At 44.7% G+C, this 23825-nt stretch overlaps 3 protein-coding genes and 1 long non-coding RNA gene across 5 annotated transcripts; 2 read left to right on the top strand and 2 right to left on the bottom strand.

Annotated features, from left to right (window-relative positions):
• Positions 1–2090: 2090 nt before the first annotated feature.
• On the bottom strand, positions 2091–7443 carry LOC133925215 (plant UBX domain-containing protein 7-like). Of its 2 annotated transcripts, XM_062371101.1 has the most exons (10): positions 7179–7443; positions 6939–7081; positions 6711–6836; positions 4785–4947; positions 4196–4273; positions 4043–4111; positions 3704–3847; positions 3463–3565; positions 2538–2809; positions 2091–2465 (listed from the first exon to the last, which is right to left on the bottom strand). In XM_062371101.1, exons 1-10 carry the CDS (start codon positions 7281–7283, stop codon positions 2301–2303), a joined length of 1368 nt encoding a protein of 455 aa, XP_062227085.1. In that variant the 5' UTR covers positions 7284–7443; the 3' UTR covers positions 2091–2300. The 2 variants fall into 2 exon arrangements, with proteins under 2 accessions (XP_062227085.1, XP_062227086.1); XM_062371102.1 differs by lacking the exon at positions 4043–4111.
• A 3225-nt stretch (positions 7444–10668) lies between these two features.
• On the top strand, positions 10669–13635 carry LOC133925651 (probable arabinosyltransferase ARAD1). The gene is made up of 4 exons (XM_062371507.1): positions 10669–10728; positions 10827–11186; positions 11697–11981; positions 12921–13635. Exons 1-4 carry the CDS (start codon positions 10669–10671, stop codon positions 13470–13472), a joined length of 1257 nt encoding a protein of 418 aa, XP_062227491.1. The 3' UTR covers positions 13473–13635.
• A 3073-nt stretch (positions 13636–16708) lies between these two features.
• LOC133925214 (probable phytol kinase, chloroplastic) lies at positions 16709–18427 on the bottom strand. Its single transcript, XM_062371100.1, has 6 exons — positions 18064–18427; positions 17707–17774; positions 17482–17613; positions 17274–17389; positions 17057–17171; positions 16709–16959 (listed from the first exon to the last, which is right to left on the bottom strand). Exons 1-6 carry the CDS (start codon positions 18337–18339, stop codon positions 16764–16766), a joined length of 903 nt encoding a protein of 300 aa, XP_062227084.1. The 5' UTR covers positions 18340–18427; the 3' UTR covers positions 16709–16763.
• A 1925-nt stretch (positions 18428–20352) lies between these two features.
• LOC133923708 (uncharacterized) lies at positions 20353–21377 on the top strand. The gene is made up of 4 exons (XR_009910655.1): positions 20353–20479; positions 20586–20692; positions 20815–20897; positions 21058–21377. It is a non-coding gene; the product is annotated as an uncharacterized LOC133923708 (long non-coding RNA).
• The last annotated feature ends 2448 nt before the right edge of the window (positions 21378–23825 follow it).

The raw sequence follows: 23825 nt of genomic DNA, 5'->3' as shown, positions 1-23825 counted from the left end.
AATATTTTGCCTTCTAACTACAGACAATGTAAATTCATGTTAACCTACATTCCTTTTTTCAAGCAAATCTTTCCCCCTTTCAATCATTGCCACGATGTATCAAATGAATTTTTAGAAATCTTTTGCCTTTTTTTAGCAGTCTTTTGCCTTTTTTAGCCATCTTTCCCCCTTTCAACCATTGCCATGATGTACCAAATGAATTATTTTAGCAATCTTTTGCCTTTTTTAAGAAAATATTTCTCCCTTTCAATCAGTGTCAATGAAATCATTACATTCTCAATATACTGTATCGGTTCACGGGTTCTGTAATCAGTTCATAAGCTCTGAAGAATGGAGAAGACCATGCCATCCAATACTTACAAGTTGTGACAAGGTCTCATAACCCTTGGTGTTGATTCGGGTTGAGTTCAGGTTGAGCTGTGACAAAACCCTGGATCACACAGTGTCATTTGAGTGAAACAAGCAGGTAGTAGACATTTGGTGTGATAATTGTAAAATTGTTCCAGATATGTAATGCCGCTGACCTCCCAAAACCCTATAACATGATGCACTGAATTGTCAAACTAGCTATGTGCAACAGGTTAACTACTTTACCTAGTGGATGGAGTAATCCATTTCCATCAACCATGAGTAACTGCAAAGGCAGAACGGAAAACCTTAAAGACGCCGGCAAACACAGATGATCATTGATCAATGTAACAATTTTTAGTATTGAGTTAAAAGATGCTACAATATCTTAAAGCTAAACTTACATGCATATTACTCATGTAAATGCTTGCATGGTATAACATGTATATTTTGCACTGTTTCATAGACTACAACACCACAGGATTCTTCAAAATGTACCCTCAGGTCTCAACGATCCTACTTGTAGGAGAAAAAAACATATGGCCTATTTTCTGTGGCCCTTATGTGACCTCAACAATTTGGAAAGTGATGCCTCAAGGCACTGAAAGGGTTTGGTGACGTCAAATGAAGATGAATTAAAATATTTAAAACTGGTTGTCTTCAAAAACTTTATAAAATAAATTTACATTAATTTTTATCAAAAAATTCTAGATTTATATAGTGTATCCATTTTATCGTTAAAAAAGATTTACAACCTATAGCTAATTCTAATAAATTACTCAAAATAAGAAAAAAAAACTTGCAAGTATGTAAATACGGAAACGTAAAGAAAATACATAGAGCAAACTCAACATAAAAGATTTTTATCTCGTGGTATCGATGATATAAACGTCACCCCTAATTCACATGAGAGCAACCACTTAGACTATTGCTTGCGGTCGACCACCGATCACGACCAATGAGCCACTTAGACCTCAAGTAGATTAAGCCACCAAACCACAAAGGAAAGACTCATCACAAATATATCTTTCAGTCACTTGTCGTCATCTTCACTTCAGAGTTTATACCACCAAGACAAGAGTATCCGTGTCTTCGTACAAATTTCTTACCGCGGCTTCACACGACAGATAGTCAACAAACTTAAACCACTAAGACTTATGATAATAATAAGTCACCAAGACTTAAGATATCAGCGTACATAGAATTACTCTTTAATTTCCTCCCATCAGCGTACCTAGCAACAGCTCTCTAAACCTAATAACATTAATTACTCCATAATCCTGTGTTAATTGTCTTCGGTGAATTGGCGAAGCAAACGAGCGGCCGAAGAAGATCCTCGAACTCTCATGAAACGGGCGCTACAGTATCAGGAGAGGAATGTGTGCCTTCCCCGTCGCATGGTCTGGACGCGCAGAGCGGAGGCGCCGGTAGAGGCAAGGTGGCGATGCCAAAGGCGATGGTGACGGTGAGGGCACGTGGAGCGGAGCCTGCGATGGGGTTGAGGTGCGGCTGCAGTGGCCGGAGTCGCGCGAAGGCTTAAGAGGAATCCCGAACTCTCATGAAGCCGGGGATTGGGGGACTTGACAATCGGATGGTCCTAACCTTGTGAACGGATCGAACGGTGGCCAACCAAAGGCGACGTGGATAGGTCTCAAACGCGACGCTTCAGCATTTGATAGAGCCCAAAGGAAAGCAAGCATTTAGGCCTTGCATGCAGCGGCAGCACTCGCCCAGTACCGGGCTATGATAAATATGTGCATTAAATAGTCCTTGACTAATGTTTATAGACAAAAGAACGATAGGCAAAAGAACATTTCCACAGATATGTCCTCGGATCCAAGCTCCAGGAAAGCAAAAGATAAGTTAATCCTCGAGGGAAAAAATTTAGCTGAACCATATTCAAGCCCATGCAGGAATACGACGGCTTCAAAACGCAAAATATGGAAGTGGGCTTAGTCCCAGAAAAAGTTGATCATTGAGTTCGCCAACCCAGCTTCTTTGAAAGTTAGATCACTTGCGAACCCCAGGTTCTTGGATGCTCCAGGAATGGGCTGTACAAAGTGGAAAGCCCTCTTCTTCCCGTCCTCAACCTGAGGCCAGCAGAATGACCACAGGAGCTGCAGTGGGGACAGAGAGAGCATCAGTAAGAGAAGAAACGAGACAAGAGGAAATTGATTTGGTGGTGTAACCTTAATAGGATCTGTGTGAAGAAAATTTCTCTGGATCCTCCGACCGTTAGGTAGCCGAATTGCAACCCTGCAGAGAAGATCCCTACTTCCTGTAGGTTCTTCAGGAAGAGGAGGGTAATCCAGCTTAATATTTAAGCTGGGCTCGTTTTCTTCCTCAGGTTCAGCCATGTCATCGGTAGCATCTGATTCTCCAACAACTCCTTTACTCTCCTCCAGGGAAGCTGCTACTGCCCGTGCTAGTTCTTCATCTTCATCCTCTACAGTTGTTTTGCCTAAAATGAAAACAAAAAACAATGTGAACAACTGAACATCTTTCCACAATGGCAAGGTAAGAAATGTCTTGCAGGTAACCAGATGATAACAGGTATTTAATAAGAGGAAAATCATATTATCAGTCCCTAAATACAAAAAATGTCAATGATTGGATGGGTATTCTTTCGCTAAAATTGAATTCGTTTTTCTGAATTTGAAAGTACCAAGGCCAACCAGAACACCGCACATCTCCCACAACAATATTTACATTACCATAATCACAAAGCAGTCCCCCATGGGAAAACTGTCCAGGAAATCATGTAAACATAGCATAAGATCACTCCAAAGGAGGCCACACGATACAAGGGAAATACACCCAACCACCCAAATAAATGAGGAAAAAACATGCAGCCGTTTTGCTAGTTTTCCCAGCATCGGATATCCATAAAATTTGGAAAACGATAAATCTTAGGATATGATGCAATGGTGACAGGCTCAGTTCCTAAAACTCTAAAAAAAAGTTAGGAGATGATAAATTATATGGCTGTCCATGCGTCGGATATGCTTAGCTCATATAGACATAGTTCTGCAAAACCGAATCTTCCTACTTAGTACGTTGTAAAACAAGAACGAAAAGTAGTAGCACTGATTTTAAAATCAATACAACTCCTACCTTGTTTGCCCATAGAAGTTCCCTGATCAACTTTCCTAGGGCGCTTCTGAGGTTGAGCAGCATGGTGCTCCTTTGGACCTTTATCCAGGTAAGGCAGCAAATCCTATGTACAGTACACATTCAGAAAGAACTAACAAGGAACAGCTTCATCATATTACAGCTAATAATTTGAGTTTTCATATAACCCTACAAGCTACAACTACAGTGAAGTATGAGAAATGAAAGAAGGGTACCGAAATACCTCAAGCAAACGTTCTGGGTGAACCATTCCATTCCAACCGCACATTTTTTGTCCAGTGATGGGGTCAATTAGGAGAATAGCAGGAATGGACACCAAATTGTAGTAGGTGAGTACCTTCCTCCCCTCACTGGTGTCATGATAAACCTATTTTTAACACATCAAAAGATATTAATAGACAAGTGAGAGATGAGAAGTGTACCGACATGGGTCCATCTAGGGGGAAAAGTTAACCATTTAATCGAGAACTTTATGTTGTCAATATATATATCCTAACATGTTACAAGTGGGACTTGAGTCAGAGCCCCGGCTCGGATATGGAAGTAGAAAGGGAGGACCAACCTGCCAGAAAATAAAGTTTGACCGAATTAACTGAGCCACCGCTTCATTTCCCCAAGTGTCTCGATTAAGCTTCCACAAAGGCCGGCTCAAAAGTCAAAACTTGAAGTAATAAACTGAAGGACCAACATAAAGATGCAACAAAACTGAGCTTACCATGTGAGAGCTGAATTCCTCTGTCGATTGCAAATTGATTAGCAGCCATTTGTCCAGAACAGAAGCCTCTAATTTTGCCTACATTTGAAATTTATATTTTTAGAAGCATCACACAAAATATCAACAAGATTAAAGGATTAGCATTATAATATTCTGGAGTTTCAACTCAAAAGTAGTTTATATACATAAGTCATTGAGCAATAAATTCAAAATAACACTAATATAGATAATTGGACATCAAATTGCTTTCAGCAATAAATACTGACAACAAAACACATCCTAAAACATATATGACATTACTTCTTGTTATAAAAGGACAAGCAACGCTTTCATGAGTAATTAACCAAAATAAACTAATTGCTCTACAGCTGCGCTGCTGGAGAAATTCACCAGACAACTGAGATACAACACAAGGTTTTGCCAATTATATGTGGTACCGTTCCATGGTAGTCATATGTGTCATTGGTCACACATGCAAAGACCAAAATGGTGTCTATACGGTTTCGCCATCATAGGCTGCATATGGCCATCGTAGAGACAAAAAACAAACAGGATATAAAATATATAATATAAAAGATATACAGCTTACCTTATCAAATGGTCCATTGAACATCAAAGAAAAAGGTGGACGGTATAAAGAAGCAAGGTTATCATGAGAACTAGATGTAGCATTCTGATCAGAATCCCAAACAGCGGATTGTCTTGCCTCCTCTTCAAAGTTACGAAATGCAACTGTAGAATTAGGCCGAAGGCTGGGGGGAAAAGGCACAACAATTTTATGGAACAAATTGGTTTTAGAAAAGCAACAGTGACATTTCAGTTAAAAAAAAGCAACAAAGATAATAACAAAAGTTCAAAGACAACACGATAGTCCGGAAAAAGCAAATATCTTACATATTGCCATATTTAAAGCAACGAGTGCTTGCTTAAGACATGTCAGTCCAAAACAAAAATTACGATAGAACTTGCATCACAAAATTACAAACTTATATGCAGCCATGCCCAAGATAACTACAAAGGAAAAAACGTAGAATACTCCCATATCTGGCTAACAAGACGAAGAACAATTCTCTAAGAAATAACTAGGTTTTACATCGCTAAAGGTGCCCATTTAAGATAAATACCGGCCACAAAGAATCAATAATATTCAAATGCATTTCTTTTTATTTTGCAATGGCATAAAAGCAAGAGGTCAGTTGGTCACTCTCAGTTGTTTAACTGTTTTTTTTTTTGTTGGAAAAAAGGGCTTTTATTAGGCCCCGACATCTGAAGAAGTCAGCTAAACCGAAGTTCCAAGTTTGTGTGCCTTAGTTCAAATGTTGTCAAAGTGAAGGGGAAAAACATGGATGTGGAAGATATAGGCTGTTAAACTAGACAAATAGGATGCCAGCAATATTTATCCAGGAATGTGCAGCATTCAGCGACATAAGTTTTTATAATGTATCAACGGAGCAGTAATATTTTTGTACTATAATACGATGGTTATGTTTATCTTCAAGGCCTTACTTAATAAGGAGGCATAATTATAGAAGCATGGTGGTTTTACCAAAACAAGCACAGCCAACATATAAATAAATCGCTATTATAATAAATTGGGCAATTCAATTTCGTCCCTGTTTGGTAGGTCTTTAGTTTGTGCATAAGCCTCATAAGACATCGACTATGGTAAAATAATCTAAGGTTCTTGACACAATAGGCATAAACAAACAACAAATAACCTGTCTGCAAGAGTAAGGGTGGGTTTAATTGGGTGTCGAATAGATATATGTCGTCAACAGAATTCATACCAATTTTGATCACAAATAACAAAATTAACTAGCTTGGATGATGTCCAACATTTGGTTCGCCAGTGAAATTACCACTGTTGCAGTCATGTTTAAGTTTAAGCATGAGAGAAATTCATTGGTGACAAAACCAAACACCCATAATTTCACTGGTTACAAACTATTAGACGGACAGATGGGTGTCCACTTGGCATAAAAATAGATATAGCGGGAGACTTAGTTGCCAATTGATGCAGCTAGAAAATGGTGCTAACAATAAGCATAGCCAAAGGGACAAGATTTGGCTACATGGCATAGATTCCATTAGAATGCCAAACATGGCCACCAAATAAGATGTTAAATTCTATTGGTGGTAAGAAAAATAGGTACAGCATTCATTGTACATCAGTCGCACACAGTCTTAGGCCTTGTTTGGAGAGCTTTAGCTTCAGCCCAAAGCCAGCAGAAGCTTAAGCCACCCCAGCCATAGTCTAAGACTTGGCATTGAAGAGGATTTATCTTTGACTTCTAGTAGGATGAACGTGACGCTCGAGTCAGTTATGCAACGAAACAGAAAACACCCAGCTTTCATGGAGCAATAGAGCATGCAAATGAGTGAATGATAAATGCAGCACATCAATTCAGTTTCATAAAAACTTCACTCCCGCACCATATCAAATAATTGGTGGAGAAACCTAATCCCAGGATCTCATGGTAACATGCAAAGTAGCTGGCCAAGCACCGTCACTTACACAGCCACGGGGCCATCGCCGTAGAGGGTCTCCCGCTTCACAGGCAGCGGGGCACGGACGTCCTCCTCCTCCCCAAGTCCCTGCAACATTCCATCGCCCAGTGCAGCCGCTGGCGGCGGAGCGAACCTGCCAATCGTAGCACATGATACACATACACATCCCACCAGAAAGCCCTCCACGATCCACCCGAAACTAAAACCTAAATCCTAGAGATCTCGCCCCGCCTACCTCAACGCCTCCTCTACCCCCGCCGCCACCGCGGCCGCCGCCGCCGCCGCAGCAGCCGGTGCGGCAGCCGGATGCGCCGCGAGGGCGGACTCGCCGTCGATGTAGAACAGCTGCAGCGCCTCCTCCAGGTGCCAGCTCGTCATCTGCGGCATGGAAACCCAACGGATCACATCAAACGGTCCGTACCCGGATCGAATCGCCCGGAAGCTAGGCGGTGTGGTTAGAGGGCGGAGGAGGAACTTGGAGAAACTGGGCGGCAGTCTCGGGGGTCTGGCCGGCGGCGATTTCGAGGAAGGAGGAGATGAGGGTCTCCTTCTCCGCGACCGTCGTGGAATCGCCGGCCATGGCAGCGAAGTCGCCTCTACGAGATTTCTTTTTCCCCTTGGTCTGCTGGGCGAGCAGGGTTCGGTGGAAAGGAGACTCTCTGAGTTGGGAAGAGAAGGGCAAGGGAAGTGGAAACGTGCGGGACGACGAAGACGAGTGAAATTGAGTAGTGTGTGCGCGTCTTCTGGGGGCTGGATCGCCTGTCCGGCTTGGACGGGAAGAAAGAGTCCACCATCTCAGTGGGTTCGCATCGTGGTGGGCCTCACGATTTTATCATGTGGGCTGCATGCAGCCCATGACGCGGATTCACCAAACCAACTAGGAACGTAATGAATCCCGCGCCCACCCCTGAATCCTCGCCCCCCTACGTGTGAACTGTATTCTCTCTGTATCTTTCCATCCGTATGCGTCCTCCTTCCCCTGCCTTCCTCGCAGACTGCATGACGCCCCACCATGATTTCCTCACAGCATCTTTGTTGTCGAGGGTAAATCTCTACCAATGATTCCGAAGTATGCTGGATAGTGAACGTGTGGACGGAGTTTCAGAAAATAGGTGTGTGTTCGGTGAACTAGTGGACACAAAGAGTTATACAGGTTCGGATCTCCTGGAGAATAATAGCCTTACATCATGTGTGTTATGAAAGATCTTAATTGATTACAGATGATGTTCTTACTAGTTCCTAGATCTTTTCTTCGTCTATCTTTAGTAACAAGGTTCTCGTCTCTTTATATAGTATGAAGGAGGAGAACTTACATGTGGATCTAAATAGAAGATCTCTGTTCATCCTAATATCTAATCCAAACCATCATTACGGAGGACTAGACGTGCTGTCGGAGGATGAACTCCTGTCGCAGGGATCCCGAGAGACCCCTTTTTAGAGATTCGGCCGGGGGGATGATCCTGAACGAGCTTGTCTGGGAAATAAACGGGAATAGAAATAAATGCAGTGGCTGGTGGTGGGAGATGATCGACCTAGTGCAAGAAAGATGGGTGCACCGGAGTTTAGACAGGTTCGAGCCGCACGGAGGCGTAACACCCTACTCCTGTGTGAGTGTTATATCTCTCCTTGAAGGGAATTCTTCAAGGATGTATCTGGCTACAGGGGTGAGCTGTCTACAGAGAGCTTGAGGCTCTCGTGTTTTAGCTTGGCTTGAGTTTGTTTGTGATGTTCTTCGTCTTTTGATCTGGGCTTCGGGTGCTTCCGGGTTGTCTCTTGAGAGCTTCGAGGGGCCTGAGGAGTCTATTGAGAGCTTCGGGATCTGAGGCGGAATATCTTTATGTATTCTCCATCCTTTCCTTTTATAGGCGCGCCGACCTCGACTTATCCTGAATGGGAAAGAGGGGGCGCGAGTGCCAAGGCGCCACGGAGAAAGGCGTCATCATTCCGTTTTGGCGAAGTGACAGGGGCGGTGGAAAATTGCGGCGTGCATCCGACCACCCGCCACTGTGGAGGTTCTCCGGCGCCATTAAGAGGGCCCACCGGGCAGCCACAGAGGTGCCCGGTGCACCCACCCTGTCTTGTTCTTCTGCCAGGGCAGGGTGGCAGGCGGAGCGCTTCGATTTTGGCAACGTTATCCCGAGGCACCCGGGTGAAACGGGACGGGACCCGTGCATTTAATGGACCCACGCCCCCCTGCCAGAGCATGGCAGGGTCTTACACTAGGGCGTGGGCAGCTGAGAATGTCAGGATGTCAGGCCGCGCGTGCTTATTAAATGCGGCTTGGGCCTTTGACTGGCTGACACCCCGACGATGGGACCCTTCGGGTCATCGGACGATCTTGCGCGAACCTTCGGGGAACCGAGTCCTCGGGGGCTGCCACGTGCAGCCCCGAGCACTCTCTCCCGAGCACTCCGGTGAGACCTTCGGGGAACCGAGTCCTCGGGGGCTGCCACGTGCAGCCCCAAGCACTCTCTCCCGAGCACTCCGGTGAGACCTTCGGGGAACCGAGTCCTCGGGGGCCGCCACGTGCAGCCCGGAGCACTCTCTCCCGAGTACTCCGGTGAGACCTTCGGGGAACCGAGTCCTCGGGGGCTGCCACGTGCGGCCCCGAGTACTCTCTCCCGAGCACCTGGCTGTTTGGATCGTCGGGGGACTACAGTACTCGGGGGTAGGCGAGGACCCTTCCGAGCACTTCCTTCCCGGTACTTGGACTCTGCGGATCATCGGGGAACTGGGGTGCTCGGGAACCAGAAGCGCCGGCCCCGAGCACCTTCTCCCGAGACTTAGCTTCTTCTTATCTTGCAGGGCGGACCTCGCGGGATGGTGACGCGTGACGGATGGCCGGCCCGGTCTCGGGACTTAGGGACCCCTGGTTCCTGATACACCGACACGTGCCCACTTGCTCTAAGTGTACCATGCATCTTGTTGTTGTACGCCGCCGTGCTGGCCTACAAAGTTCCACCCCGTGGCATTTAATACTGCATGACGGGACAAAATACTTTTGCGCAGACCCCATCCACTTGCCTGGTCGGGCTGTTGATGGCGTACCATTCGCTGTGCGCCACCGTGTTAACCTGCAAAGTTCTACCCTGCAACATTTAATGCTATGGAACGAGACAATGCCCCCTGCGCCGACCCCGTTCACTTGCCTGGTCGGGCTACTGACAACGTCCCATCTGTCGTGCGCCACCATGTCGGCCTACAAAGTTCTACCCTGCAGCATTTAATGCTACGAGATGGGACAATGCTCAATTGCACTGTCCATAACTTCGTCCTTTGGTGCTGACGACTGGGAAAAAACACTTGAGTGGATATTAGCATCTGCGCTCTAGACAGGCTGCGTCAAATCTGGCCCCGCGACCAGTGGGGCTAGTCACGGGTGTAAGCGATGGTATATGGAGACTGGTCGTGCGGGCGTTAGACTGGTCGTTGTGGTCGCACAATCAATCAGACCTCGGGGAGTATGCTACTCTAGTTGTTAGGTTCCCTGCGAAGCCTGTTAGCCAGGGTATCCCTTTACTTAATACGCTGATAGTATCCCACAAGCCTCCCCATGATCGTGGTTTGACCTGGTTGTGCCACTTGGGTCCCGGGTAAACGTAGTCTGTCCAGGGAGTGGTCGTTCGATGTCGTTAGTTTGCAAAGCTCGACTTCGAATTTCATGTCATGTGGGGAGTCTTAAGTGTCCTGAGAGTGAAAAACAAGGGATGAGAGGAGAGATATTGATTGCCGCTGGACCTGAAGGACTCTTGGTTCCATCAGCGTGCCCCCTCGGGTTTCGAGTGTTTTGAATGTTGCGCCGGTTAGGGTGCCGCTGAGGGTTTTTACAAGATGAGTGTTTGATGGACTTCTGATCCACCCCTTTCCTTCCGATCCTCCTCCCTTCAGGTCTTCCAGTGCCTAGAGCACATCTGTCTCTATCCTATCTTGCGCTCCGCTCCGTAGTGTAGGCAGATCCTTAGGCCATGACGTACTCCCTTTCATCATCGCAAGAGGGGTCGATGATGTTGGATAACTCGGTGGAGGTAGAGTTGCCTCCGCCTTCGGATTCACTTGCTGAGGCGTTTTCGGAGGCGACTTTTGTTGTGTATGCGCCTACGAGGTTGGGGCCGGTGCTTGTAAGACTAGAGCACCCTCCGACCCTGACCATCCGGCACCGCGCAACCACCCGCCCTACCCCGACAACCCGCTCATCAAGCAGTACAGCGCCGAGTACTGGCTGCTCGCTTCCCTCCACACGGCAGCGGCCTCGCGCTCCGCATCGGCGGCGGCCGTAAGGGTCGTGGCGGACTGGAGGGATGCCGATGTCGTGTTCGTGCCCTTCTTCGCGACGCTATCTGCGGAGATGAAGCTCGGGTGGGGCGCCAAGGGCGCTTTCCGCAAGAAGGACGGGAACGAAGACTATCGGCGGCAGCGGGAGGTCGTCGACCGCGTCACTACCCACCCCGCGTGGCGGAGGTCCGGCGGCCGGGATCACATCTTTGTCCTGACAGGTAATCCTGATGTTATTGAAAAGAGTTAGCTAATTGACTCTGCAATTGCTAGCCGGTCAAGGAATTGTCATCATGCAGAAGCTTTGCAATACATTAACACACGAGCTAGATTTTGGTTTCGCATGGCACAGACCCTTATTCAAGATACCAATAGCTGTTTTGGTTTCTTCAGTGTGCTGTGCCCTTTACAGTTATATCAGGCTTTCAGCCTAGGAAGTGAGATACCTTGAAATGTCATCATCACCTGAGAATTGAGAAACCAATTGTTGACCTGATGGTCGATATTGAATGTTTACAACTTGCAATGCCTGCAGCTGTGTATACGTGTCGTCGCTTAACACTTGTGTTAATCCAACTATTACCATGTGTTATAGTGGCAGAGAAAATGCTGTAGCTTTCCTGCAATAATGCAAAATATGTTTGATTATGATGTACTATGTATTGTTTGTGTGGCTGAAGATTGATCTGCGTAGCAGCTTATCGTTCTTTTGAATGCTCAGGTCATGCTAAAACTGAAGCATTCTTTGACTGACCCGGTGGCAATGTGGCACGTCCAGGCTGAGATTGCTCCTGCAATTCTTTTGGTGGTTGATTTTGGCGGATGGTACAAACTTGATTCAAAGTCTGCAAGCAGAAACTCATCTCATATGATACAACATACTCAAGTGTCATTACTTAAGGATGTCATTGTGCCTTACACACATTTGCTTCCGACACTGCGCTTATCAAAAAATAAAGATCGTCCCACCCTTTTGTACTTCAAGGGAGCAAAGCAGAGGCACCGGGTTTGTACTTTTCATCATGCCATTTAGCATTTAGTACATGCAGTCTATTTGGTATCGTTAATCTGCAATTTGGATTCCAAATTGTACCTAACTATTCACTTACATTTCGTAATCAATTTACAACAACAACAAAGCCTTTGTCCCAAGCAAGTTGGGGTAGGCTAGATATGAAACCCACGAGACCCAACTAAAAAGATGATGATAAAACAATAATAAATAAAGGTACTAGTAAAAGAAATAACGGTACAAGGAGATTAATGCATAAGTTATGGTTCTGCCACGTGGATTGCTAACTTACACGCGCTTCTATAGATAGTTCTTTGAGGATATTACATTCCTTCAAATTTCTCTTTATAGAATCCTCCCATGTTAGGTTTGATCGACTCCTGCCACTCTTCACATTTCGTAATCAATTTTATTAAAAAATGTAAGAACCTGTACATGTAGGATTTTTTTTTAAATTTCCTTATTGAGAAAAATATGACTTGCGCCTTTTTTATGTTTATCTGCTTTCATTATCTGAAGTTGAGCAACTGAAAATGAGAAGAATAAACATATGATTCATTCTACTTTTAAATTTTCTTCCAGGCCCTTCTAGCCCTATCATTTGAGCAACATGCTTTCGACAAGACTTGATCTCAACGGCCATTTAGTTTGCTAGGAGGATATGTAGTGAATATTTACAAATGAGCTCTATGTATGCTGCTTTCTCCATCACATTCTACTTAGGACAATCCATCGTGTTGAGTGTGAGAACTTCTTGCAGCGTACATTGGTATAACTCTATGACATAGTTTTTTATACCTTTATTGGTTTCCATATATAATTGTTTCAAAAGATTTGTGTTCGCTAATGACTAGTAGTGACAAAACGAGCAATGCATTATTGAGCAATCATACTAAAGTTGTCATTAATCATTGTGATTTTGATATCTTTCAGGGTGGTTTGGTGCGAGAGAAACTATGGGATTTGCTAGGTAACGAGCCTGATATTGTCATGGAAGAAGGCTTTCCTAATGCCATTGGGCGTGAACAATCAATAAAAGGGATGCCGACATCAGAGTTTTGCTTGCACCCAGCTGGTGACACCCCAACTTCATGTCGCCTCTTTGATGCTATTGCCAGTCTTTGCATACCAGTCATTGTTAGCGATGAGGTTGAGCTTCCTTTCGAAGGGATGATAGACTACACAGGATTCTCCATTTTTGTCTCAGTTAGTAACGCTTTGAGACCAGAATGGCTAACGAACTACTTAAGGAATATTTCCAGGCAGCAGAAGGATGAGTTCCGAAGAAACTTGGCTCACGTTCAACCTATCTTTGAGTATGACACTAGTTTCTCTAGTAGCACAGGCCCTGCTCCCCCAGACGGTGCTGTGAACTACATATGGAAGAAGATTCATCAGAAATTACCGATGATTCAGGAAGCAGTTATCCGGGAGAAGCGGAAGCCTGATGGTGCATCAATCCCACTCCGGTGTCATTGTACATGAACTTTTCTTAGCTGCCGATACCCTGTGGGAAGACTTGCGAGAATGAGCAGTTACTCCAAGTTCATTCTCTTTTTTTTGTTGGTAGTTGCAAATAGTTTCTTGCAAATACGAGCATGTAACAATATGAGTATTTTCCTAATCAAGATTTCGAGACTCTTCAGAAGTGGTTTTCCACGTCGCTCTAAATATTATTAGAGTGGGTTTCTGTGTTCAGCAATGAGAATTCATACAGGAAATTGGCCATTTGAATTTAAAAAGTAGAATTTGTTTGTTTGCTGCAATAAGGATTCAAACAGAATATAGTCCACTCTTGAACAAAAATTTGCTGCATTGTCCAAACCAGGGTTTCAAAATGCATCAGTAACAGCTTGATATTCACGGTTACCGACCAATTGGTTGCGGTTTGTATTTAGAAATCGACCGGTTTTCAGTTAAGTTCAAATTCAAAATTCAAAAAAGAAGAAGATGAAATTCAACATGTTTCTACTGAATTTCACCAAATTATTGTCGAAAACCATGAATATCGAAGAAATCGCCGGGGCTCGGTATTCGGTCTTGAATCGAATTTTGAAACCTAGGTCCAAATGAAGAGATGGTTGGGTTCGTGATGAGGCTTGGAGAGTAAATAGTAAATGCGTCGAATTCTACCAAACAGAACTCAGAGCTGTTAGCCTGTTACCCTGCACTGGAATGAAATTTCGGCTAATATCTAGCTTGTCACCGAGAAGATCACTTGGTTTCCTAAGATGATACGACCCACAAATGACTAAGTGGCCGCACATTGCTAATTAAATAAATCAGCAACTATAAAATTCTTACAAAAACAAACGATTACAACAATATACTAGTTACAAAGAAACAGTGTCCAGTTATATAGCAAGCAGTAAACATAAATACATCATCATTAGTTGGGGAAATTGCAAATACCCCATACTAACACTGTGATTTTGCAACAAGTTCATTAAAGGTCACTAAGATAGCAGAATCGACTAGAGCCGTCAGGCACCTCTCAGTGTTAGCCGGGTTTATCATCCGACTAATCACAGGCAAACCCACGTCAAGCCGTAATTAGGCAACCCAAAACCAGCATAAGACATTACGTTACACCAAGGTCATATTTCGAGGCAGCAAATTCATCATGATCGCAGTCCACAATCAACCATTTGGGGGCTGTTTGGTTGGTACTTAAGGATGTGGTCGGTTGATCAATGAGGTTTTGTAAGGCTGCATCGTATATTCTGAATGAGGAGAAGCAGTCTGAGTGAAGTCATATATGTTGAATAGAAAAGTGTTTAGTTGGTTGTACTGAGACCGTATGAGTGGATGTAATGAGCTGTTTTTCTGTTTATTTTACTGAATCTGAGATCGCATAAGCGAATACAAGAGTTGAGATTATGATTAGTTACTCGTATGAAGATCTTTTTTTGATACTGATAAGTAAGCTCGGCTGCATGAATGGATGCAGAGCTTGCATCTGCTTATCCAGGATGAGTGAAGCTCAAATCAAATAGATGCAGGTAGAAACAATAGATACAAATAACCAAATACGTATCTTTATATAATTATACGTATCCGCTCATGCAGTTTGAGACTTGTTCAGGGAACCAAACATACCCTACGAGGAGGAGCAAGCAGGATGTTTGCCTGGTTGCTAACCAAACGAAGCCTGACTTGGGCAGCTCCATTAGGCTCAGGCAACCAAAAAACGGACGCCTGAGTGAGCCAGCAACGAAAGCATCTCTGCCTGAGTCGTTCTCAACAAACGAAGGCAATGATGTTGACTGTCGCCGCTCGATTCGATGCCCACGACGAGCCTATTTCCGATTCCTCTTCATCTGAGCCCGTCTCACCTGAGATACTCGCCAGAGATCCGTTGCCTCACACGTCTTCTTCTCCGTCACTGGTCATCCATAAAAAGCCCATGAAAAGCCCATCCTAAAGCACCTCCGCCCCTTCTATCTGCACTAATTCGCCTATCCCTTCCTTGATTGCCTAGTGATGGATCATGGCCGCCATCGCTATGCCCCTGCCACCGTGCGCCGCCGCAGGGGCTCCACCGCGCAAAACTGGAAAAAAAAATCACACCATATGTGGACTCACTAGCCTTCCCTCGTTCTGTTTTGGTGGTCTCCGGGGCCACTCCATCCGAACCTCGCTGCCGGGGAGCTCCATGGATCAAGCGTGTTGCTGTGAAGAAGACCCAGTGAACACATACTCTTTTGCTTTTACGTTTTTTTTTGTCTTACAAAGTACTATTCTGAGCCATACGCTTTTTCTCAGGCAAATAGTTTCAACCAAACACCAAAACTCACTCATGCCTCGTCAGGTAAAAAAATCATTTAATCTCCTCCAAGCACCACTTTTTCTCAAGCGTGGAGGTCAGCTGCTGCTCTGACATGAGAAAGGTCACAACCTTAATTTCTTCGAAGAACAAACGAACCGTACAGAATAATCAGATAGGGCTCGTTTGGTTGCCAGTATGGCTCAGGCTGTCTCGTATCTGATGAGCCAGTCCGAGTTAAGTCAAACTAAAGAGATATAATATGATCTATTTGTTTGACTATATGTGATCAATCTGATTAAAAAGAGATTGTGTTTGGTTGCTCGTATGAATATATATTGTATTACATACGAACTCATTTTTTCACCAAATAATACATGGTTGAAAATATTTTTATAAATTAGTATATCACATGATAAGAGTATTAGTGAATTTTCCTATTTTTTGGAAATTTATTTGAGTATAAAAAATTACTAAAAGTTATAAAAGTAGGTTTTTTTGGAGAATTTTAATTAAATATTAGCTTAGGCTTTTTGGATCAAACCAATTAAAATAAAGTGTTAGAAGCTCTAATTTTCTCATAAAAATATTTAGAATTTTTAGATATATCTAATTAAAATTAGGAATTAAATGAAAAAAATATATACATACACCTACACCGACTACACTGAGCGAGCCAACCTCACGAGAAATACTATCATAATCCGTTTCCCGCGAGCTCGGCCGGCACAACGGTTTTGCACGGGGAGCCTGGCCAGCCCACGCGCGCGAACAACCAAACGCACCGGGCCTGCACGCGCGGAGCCAGGCCGGCGCTCGTGCAGCCAAACGCGCTCATAATGTATTGCAGCCAGCCAATAGAAGCTCCCCATTCCTCTCCAGCCAATCACGGATCAAAAGACAAAGGGCAGCCAGAGAGCTAGCCAATCACAGGCTCACAGCAAGGCAGAAGGGGTAGGAGAGATTCCAGGGGGAACTCAAAGCATCTACTTAATACTACTAGTATTTAGTCATTGTGCGCCGGAGCCAAACAGCAGAAAAGCTACCAACATGGTGGCCGAAGGAACAGAGATATTGTCATCTACAACATCTGTGACAGGAATGCACTCCACTACGGTGGCTGCCAATGCAACAAGGACCAGCTTACCAAGTGCCTCCTCCCAGCTAACATGAACGTAACCAAGGTTTGAGAAGTAGAAGAGCATTCTGAAATGAAACAGATCAATGCGTTATTAACCAAAAAAAAAAAAAACTCTCAAGACACATCATAAGAATCAGCAATGCATTTGAGGCAAAAACCTACATAGCTGATAGCAGGAAACCGAAAATGAACATAGAGATGCTCCCGATCCAGCTCTTCTTCTTATTGAATGGCAACTTCAGTGAGCCATACCTTCTACCGATAATGTCAGCAAAACCTGCAAAATTAAGGACCATGCAGATACAGATACTTAGCAGAATCAATCAAATGCACGGCGGTCTACAATATAACGGCAATTATGCTTGATGCTGGGGAATACCATCGCTACCACTCATCATCGACAAGGAAACAATCCCAATGGGGGACTCGCGCCAGAAGACTAAAACACTGAACAGCAGAACCAGGACATAATAGAGAGGACCTCTCAGCAATTCCCTGTAGAAATAACCAAAGTTCTTGTCAGGGAGTGGCGTACTAAAAGAACACAATAGAACAGTCAAGGATAATTGCTTCAACAATATGATTACTCTGGTTTTCCTTCACGGGTCACAGATTTTACTAAAGCTTCATCGGTGTAGAGACGGAGTCCGTATGTCAGAAGCCTTATGGAGTTCAAGAATGGAACAACCGCCGCGAAGTACCGTGCTTCTGTCGAATTACTGCAAACAATAAAACATGTTTTTCTTAAACTATGTCATGCCTATTGTGGTGCCTGTGAACATTCTGAGGCTTGATGCCGTGGCACGGAATACCTGAACAGTGGCCAGGATGACATGAACAGAACGCCGGATAGCACATGAACAATCTTCCTGCTCAAACTCTGCCGTCATTGATAGCAAGGATAAGAAGCGAACAAGAAACACCAGATGGCATCTATGTTTCTTTGATCAATCAAAACCTCGACCCCCTTTGTTATGGATCTTGAAATCGTTGGGTTAATTTGGGCAGCAACCAGTTCACGACGAGTATTAGTCTAGACTTGATAGGATCATCTTTCCTCCAGTAATTTATATCAAAATGACACCATATCTCTAGATACATCCACATTTTTCTCTCAAAAACACGACAGACTGAGACAAGAAATGCGGGGGATTAGTGAAGGCCGAGACCTGTTCGACGAGCCGCCGCTCGGTGAGCACATCGAAGGTGCGCACAAGAGAGTAGGCGCCGGCGGTGACGAACAGCGTGGCCGCTACATCCTGTAGCACCGCCGGCGGCGCCAGCGCCGCCATGGCAGGGGTGCCGACGCCTTGGAGAAGTCGCCGCTGCATGAAGCTCCCTGAAGAAGGCGCCAGCGAGGAGGCTGCGTAGGGAAGGGAGCGCGAGAGCAGCAGGGAGTTGGGGAAGGAGGCGCAGGCGGTGCCGGACCACGCCGCCGCGGCCATGTGCTTCAATAGACAGGACAGGAGAGCGGGGACGCTGGGAAGCAAATTATGTGAGATCGGAACTCACGGGTAGATTTATGTCTCCGTGTGACACATTTTTCATCACGTCTGTGCGTACGCGTGGGAAGGAAATTCTGTGAGACCCGATCTTACAGAAAGATCTTTATCTCTGTGTGACACGTATTCTGTATTTCTCTCATATATATTCAATCAGACCGTTGAATTCAGAACGAACGGTGTAGATTAGGATCTTACGAAGATCTTTCTGCGAAGGGTCTCATATAATTTTTTTTCGTACACGTGTGAGCCCAAAGTGTGACGCAGATAAAAGTTTCACAGGGTCTTTCTCTAAGAGTTCTGATAGAATTTGCTTTGGACACTGGCGCCACTCGTTCCTCGCTAGCTCGCTACCGATCTGTCGTGTACTCTGCCACGTGGGCCCCGTGGCGTGCCCTTCTCTTCATCTGTTGTCCATGTGGGCCATGCGGTTCAATATTATTTTGTTCTGATTTCGGAAACGGGGAACGTGCCGTGTCCCGTGTGTATCGTCATCGTAATCAAGGGGCCGTTTGGCCGAATCGTGGAATCCGTTCCAAACGGACCCGAGCCCCCCTGATTTACTAGTGAAACGGTTATACTGTTGAATTCTCGTTAGGGATTAAAATTTCTTTCCAAAGAGTTTTTTTATTTTTTTTATGTTTTAACGATTTTTTTTCACAGTTTCTATCATAAATAGATTCTTAGAATCATTCATTTTAGAACGAGATTCTCTCTTCTTTCTTTTCACGATCCCTTCAAAAAGAAACTGTTAAAGATAAGAAAAAATAAAATAAAAAAAAAACAAAATAAAATAAATATAGTTAGAGATGGTCTTAAAAACGATTCACTCTTTTGAACTGTACAGCCAAATCACTACCGAATCGGCCCCTAAATAGTTTCTCGTAGAATCGACGACCTATTCCTTACTTGCCCCCCCCCCCCCCCTCCTCCATGGACTCGTTCGCGCCAAGCTCCTCCGCATCTTCAGATCTGTACCTCCGTGAAGTTGCAGGGCACAAAGATCATGTAGTCGGGCATGTTAAGGTCAGCCTCGGTATCCCGACACGGATGATGCTGACGTGCCTACAAATCAGGTGCCCACGAAAGGCTGTTTGGATCTTGTTGGCCGTCGCCGTGTCTGTCAATCTCCCCTGAGTCCGAAGGGATGTGATGGAAATTTGTACGGTGGTCTTAGGTTTATGGGCAGGCTTGGGGTTAAAATCGATGGCTGCAAGGGTGAATTGCAAGCAGGGAGCATAGTGGTAGGATCCATATATTTGTACTTAAAAAAATCAATTTTTAGCGACGACTACACAAAGTACTTGGTATGTATTTTGTAACGTCTTCTTAAAACCATATATTTTAATAGCACTCATTTTCGATATTGTTATTAAAAACATATCAAATCAGGACAAAAAAGGGTAATTTGGTTAATTACACAACCATCATCTCTCTCAGGAAACCGAATTAGCTAGCAAACCAAACGATTTCCAAAAGTAATTTTAATTCACTAGAAAACCATTTTAAAAAGAATTCAGAACCGAAATGTTCCTAAAAAAACTCAGAACCCTACCAGACGGGCCTAGAGTCACAACTTTGTGTGTTTAGAAATCTTTTGTGACGTCTGACTGATAATTTGTGGTACATAGAAAAGATTCGTACTACCGGAATAGCTAGCTACGAAGAAAATTAGCAAACACTACTGTAATTGCTCAAACCACACATATGAAAATAAATTATAACACAGTGTTTATGTACAATGAATATTAGAAAAAAGCAACGCCTAAAATAAATTTGAAAAATCGAATTAACTAACTGTTCCAGGCCACGATCCGAACCCCGGCACGAGTCAGATCGCACGGCCCAGAGGAGCCTGATCGGCTCGAAACAGTATCCCAACCGGGCCCGTTCAGCCCATCGATGAGCAACAGCGGCGGAATTCTGTAGTTGCGCTCCCACCTCGCCGTCGGCCGCCGCCCGCCGCCCGCCGCCCGCCGCCCGCCGAGTTCTTGAAGAAGACCCACAAAAGGATAGCAGGATGGTTCAGAAGAAGAAAAAAGCAGCCGTGGCGCCCAAACTCCACAAGCCGAAGCGCGACGCGGTAGCAAACTACGCTTGAATGTACTAATCTTCGCGCTTGGATCCTCTCCTGATCAGGAGGATTTGACTTGTTTTCTTTCGTTCGTTCGTTCCTGATGCCGTCGCAGGAGAAGAAGTTCAGGAAGAAGGCTGACATAGCGGAGTTCAGGGCGCAGCTGGACTCCCTTGGGCTAAAGATAGTCGAAGTGACCGCAGATGGGAACTGCTTCTTCAGGTTTAGGATTGACTTCTTTTAGATTCTACTGTGCATGTCATTATCATCCTAAGAAGAAGATGCTAATTGATTTTAAACAGAATACTAGTGCTTCTTTTGAGTTATATGACTGCTCATTGTAGTCTGCAGGGCAATGGGTGACCAGCTTGACGGCAGTGAGCAAGAACACACGAAGTACCGAGCAATGGCTGTGGAATACATTGTGGTATGCACAGCAACTTTTCATAATCGGTGGCCTGTAATTATAGTCAGGATTTCACAAATTATAGGAGGGTCAGGGTTTAGTAGAACATGCCAAATTGCTGGTGGTGTATGTAGGCGTTGGACTATCTAAACTCTCTGATCCTTATTATGTGATTCTACAGAAACACCGGGAGGAGTTCGAGCCATTTATCGAGGATGAAGTTCCGTTCGAACTTTGAAGAATATTGCGATTGCGCTTCTATGCTAAAGAATGGGACTTGGGCTGGCCATATGGAGTTGCAAGCAGCTTCTCTTGTCACAAGAAGAAACATGCATTCACATGGTGAGTCTGCAATACAAACCCACCTTTCTGAATTATTTGATTTATAGATCGTGCTGTACACATTATACAGTGGAGCGATCCGTTACCTTAAAGGCTTAAACCTCCGTGGCTACTGGCTAGTATGGGTTATGTTACTATATTCACTTGCATGCTTTGTGTATTTGGTTAACCTCAACCTCAATTATATATTGTAACTATTTATTAACAGCTGTACATTATTGAACTACTGTTTGATTTGCAGCTTAACCCACAACGATGGTACATAAACAACTTTTCTGGCCGTCAAAAATGTGTGTCCGAACCATCTGTATTCAAATTTGTTTCTAGCAAAAAAAAAAAGGTTCAAATACAGTGAAGGCTTGTTTAGACCGATTCTGAGCTGTTTTCATCCCTAAAGAAAGGTGGAGAGTAGTAAAGGATGAGGAGAAAGTGGAGAGCTCGAAGAAGTTGGATTCAGAGGAGAGTAATCACTCCGGTTTTATCCACCCGAGCCAAAGGTGAGCGCATGACGCCCCCATCCAATTTTGATAGAGCATGAACGGGTTGCCGCCTAAGGCGAACAAGCCTCAGTGCCCAAAGTGGCGGCGGCCCCCTCTCTGGAACGTCCCGTGAGGTCATCGAGGACGACCAGGCTGGGTGGGCTCCGAGCCTGAAAGCGGCCCACCGGTCCAAGGTCTTCTCCTCTTTTTTTTTTCTCATGGAATTTGCTCAAATTCAATTTTGACTTCATTTTCAAATTTGAATTTTAAAAAGAAAATCCCCTCAAATCCCAGCATATTGTACTGGCGGATAATAATCTTATAAAGAATTGAGATGTCTCATGTACTATAATTTTACTGATATCACCTGGGTGATTATTAGTTGGTTACGATCAAGTTACTAAAAAAGAACTAGTGTTTTGGAACAATGTTGAATCACAATAAATTTATATGCTCCACCTCCTCAGGACCAAAGGTGGCCAAGGGAAAGGCCAAAAAGGAAAGAAGCAAAAGAAGAAAGAACAAACCGAAGCAGCACCGGTCCGAGAGCCTATAGCTGCACCAGACCAAGGAGCTCTTTGCATCTGAACACTGACTGAACCATGGATGTTATGTACAGTATAGTCCACTGTAGCCACCCAGAAGTCGCTAATACAGCAGGCATCACTCCTGGGGAGTGGCCTGCTCTATTCTGATGGTGTGCACCGACTCTGCTGCGTTCAGGTTGTTGGGATTTCTCTTGCTCAGTTCGCGCGAATGCGATCTGTTGAGTGCCTACTGAGTGACAGATGGCGTTAATTGTGCTGTGCTATTTAACCACACGCTAAATATTATGGCGCCGTAAAAAGTCTATTTTTCGGTATTAATTTTTATGGATCCATATGTAGATTTTTTTTTTTTAAAAGGACCAAGTTCTAAAAATTCCAACTAAGCTCTTGAGGCTGCAGTAAATCCATAGCTACAATAGGCTGGTGTCTTTCTGGCCTTGATCAGGGGTATAAGGTACACTAGGCTTGTTATGTCACGGGTATAAACAGGGCCGGTTCCGAGGGGTCGAGCGGTGCGACCGCTTTGGGTCCTCAAAATTTAAAGGCCCCATATATATATATATGTATACTGTGTATATCGGTTCAGTAGCAAATTGAAAAAATTAGCTCTGAACGATTTATATTTAATAATAAGATCTTATTTTTAATCTCGCTCTGGGTCACTGAAATATCAGGATAAAACATAGATATAAGGTACATTAGAGCATCTCCAAGGGTGTGTTTGGTTGCCCGAACGTCCTCAGCCTGGCTCGTATGGCTCATGCAGGCTGAGTTGAGACAGGCTGAGGAGATGCAGTAGGGTCTGTTTGGTTGGCTGCATGTGTTCAGTCTGGCTGAGAAGAGATTGTGTTTGGTTGCCCGCACGAGTATACGTTACATTAGATTGAAATAAAAAACAAGTATTAATATGATGTTTATTTAACATAAATACATTCTATAATAATTAATTTATCATATTAAACTTTAATCTAATTTAAAAAATATTAATATAAGCTAATATTTACTAATTATTCGTCATTAGTGCTAATCTGCTGCATCCCGCCGGCCAGGCCCGGGAGAAACGACCGAATCCGGCGTTTCCCGCCGGTCTGGCTGGGCGGATGCATTTGCACCAGCGGGTGCAGCCATCCAAACGTCAGTCTCTCTCTGTCTGGCTGCACGCGCGCATCCTGCATGAGTGGAGCAGCTAAACCAAACACGCCCCAAGAGAACCGTTATCATCCATGCTATCCTGATTTTTAGCTAAAAAGGTCAAAAACCGGTCTCCAACATAAACGCTGTCATCCCCGCTACTTTGGCGCACACTCCATTGCCGTCCTTCCCACATGCCATATCTGGCGTGTCTCTCTCCCCACGCCATCCCCCAACCGCCGCTCCGCCCCGTGTCTTCCCGCCACCACCCCGACCAGCTCGGGACTAGGACGGAGCCGCGTCGCCACATCCGGCCTTTTCTTCCCTCTCCGTCTTCCCAGATCTGGCCGGAGAGCAGGAGCAGGACAGAGAAGGGGCTTGGGGCCGCCCACACCCACTCCTCCATTCCATTTCCTCCCCCAAATCACCTTCCACTGCCGCCTCCGAGG

The sequence above is a fragment of the Phragmites australis genome, chromosome 7 (assembly GCF_958298935.1).
Source record: "Phragmites australis chromosome 7, lpPhrAust1.1, whole genome shotgun sequence".
Lineage (NCBI taxonomy): Eukaryota > Viridiplantae > Streptophyta > Magnoliopsida > Poales > Poaceae > Phragmites > Phragmites australis.
Note: the sequence above shows the minus strand (reverse complement) of the source record. Positions and strands in the feature narration are given on the sequence as shown.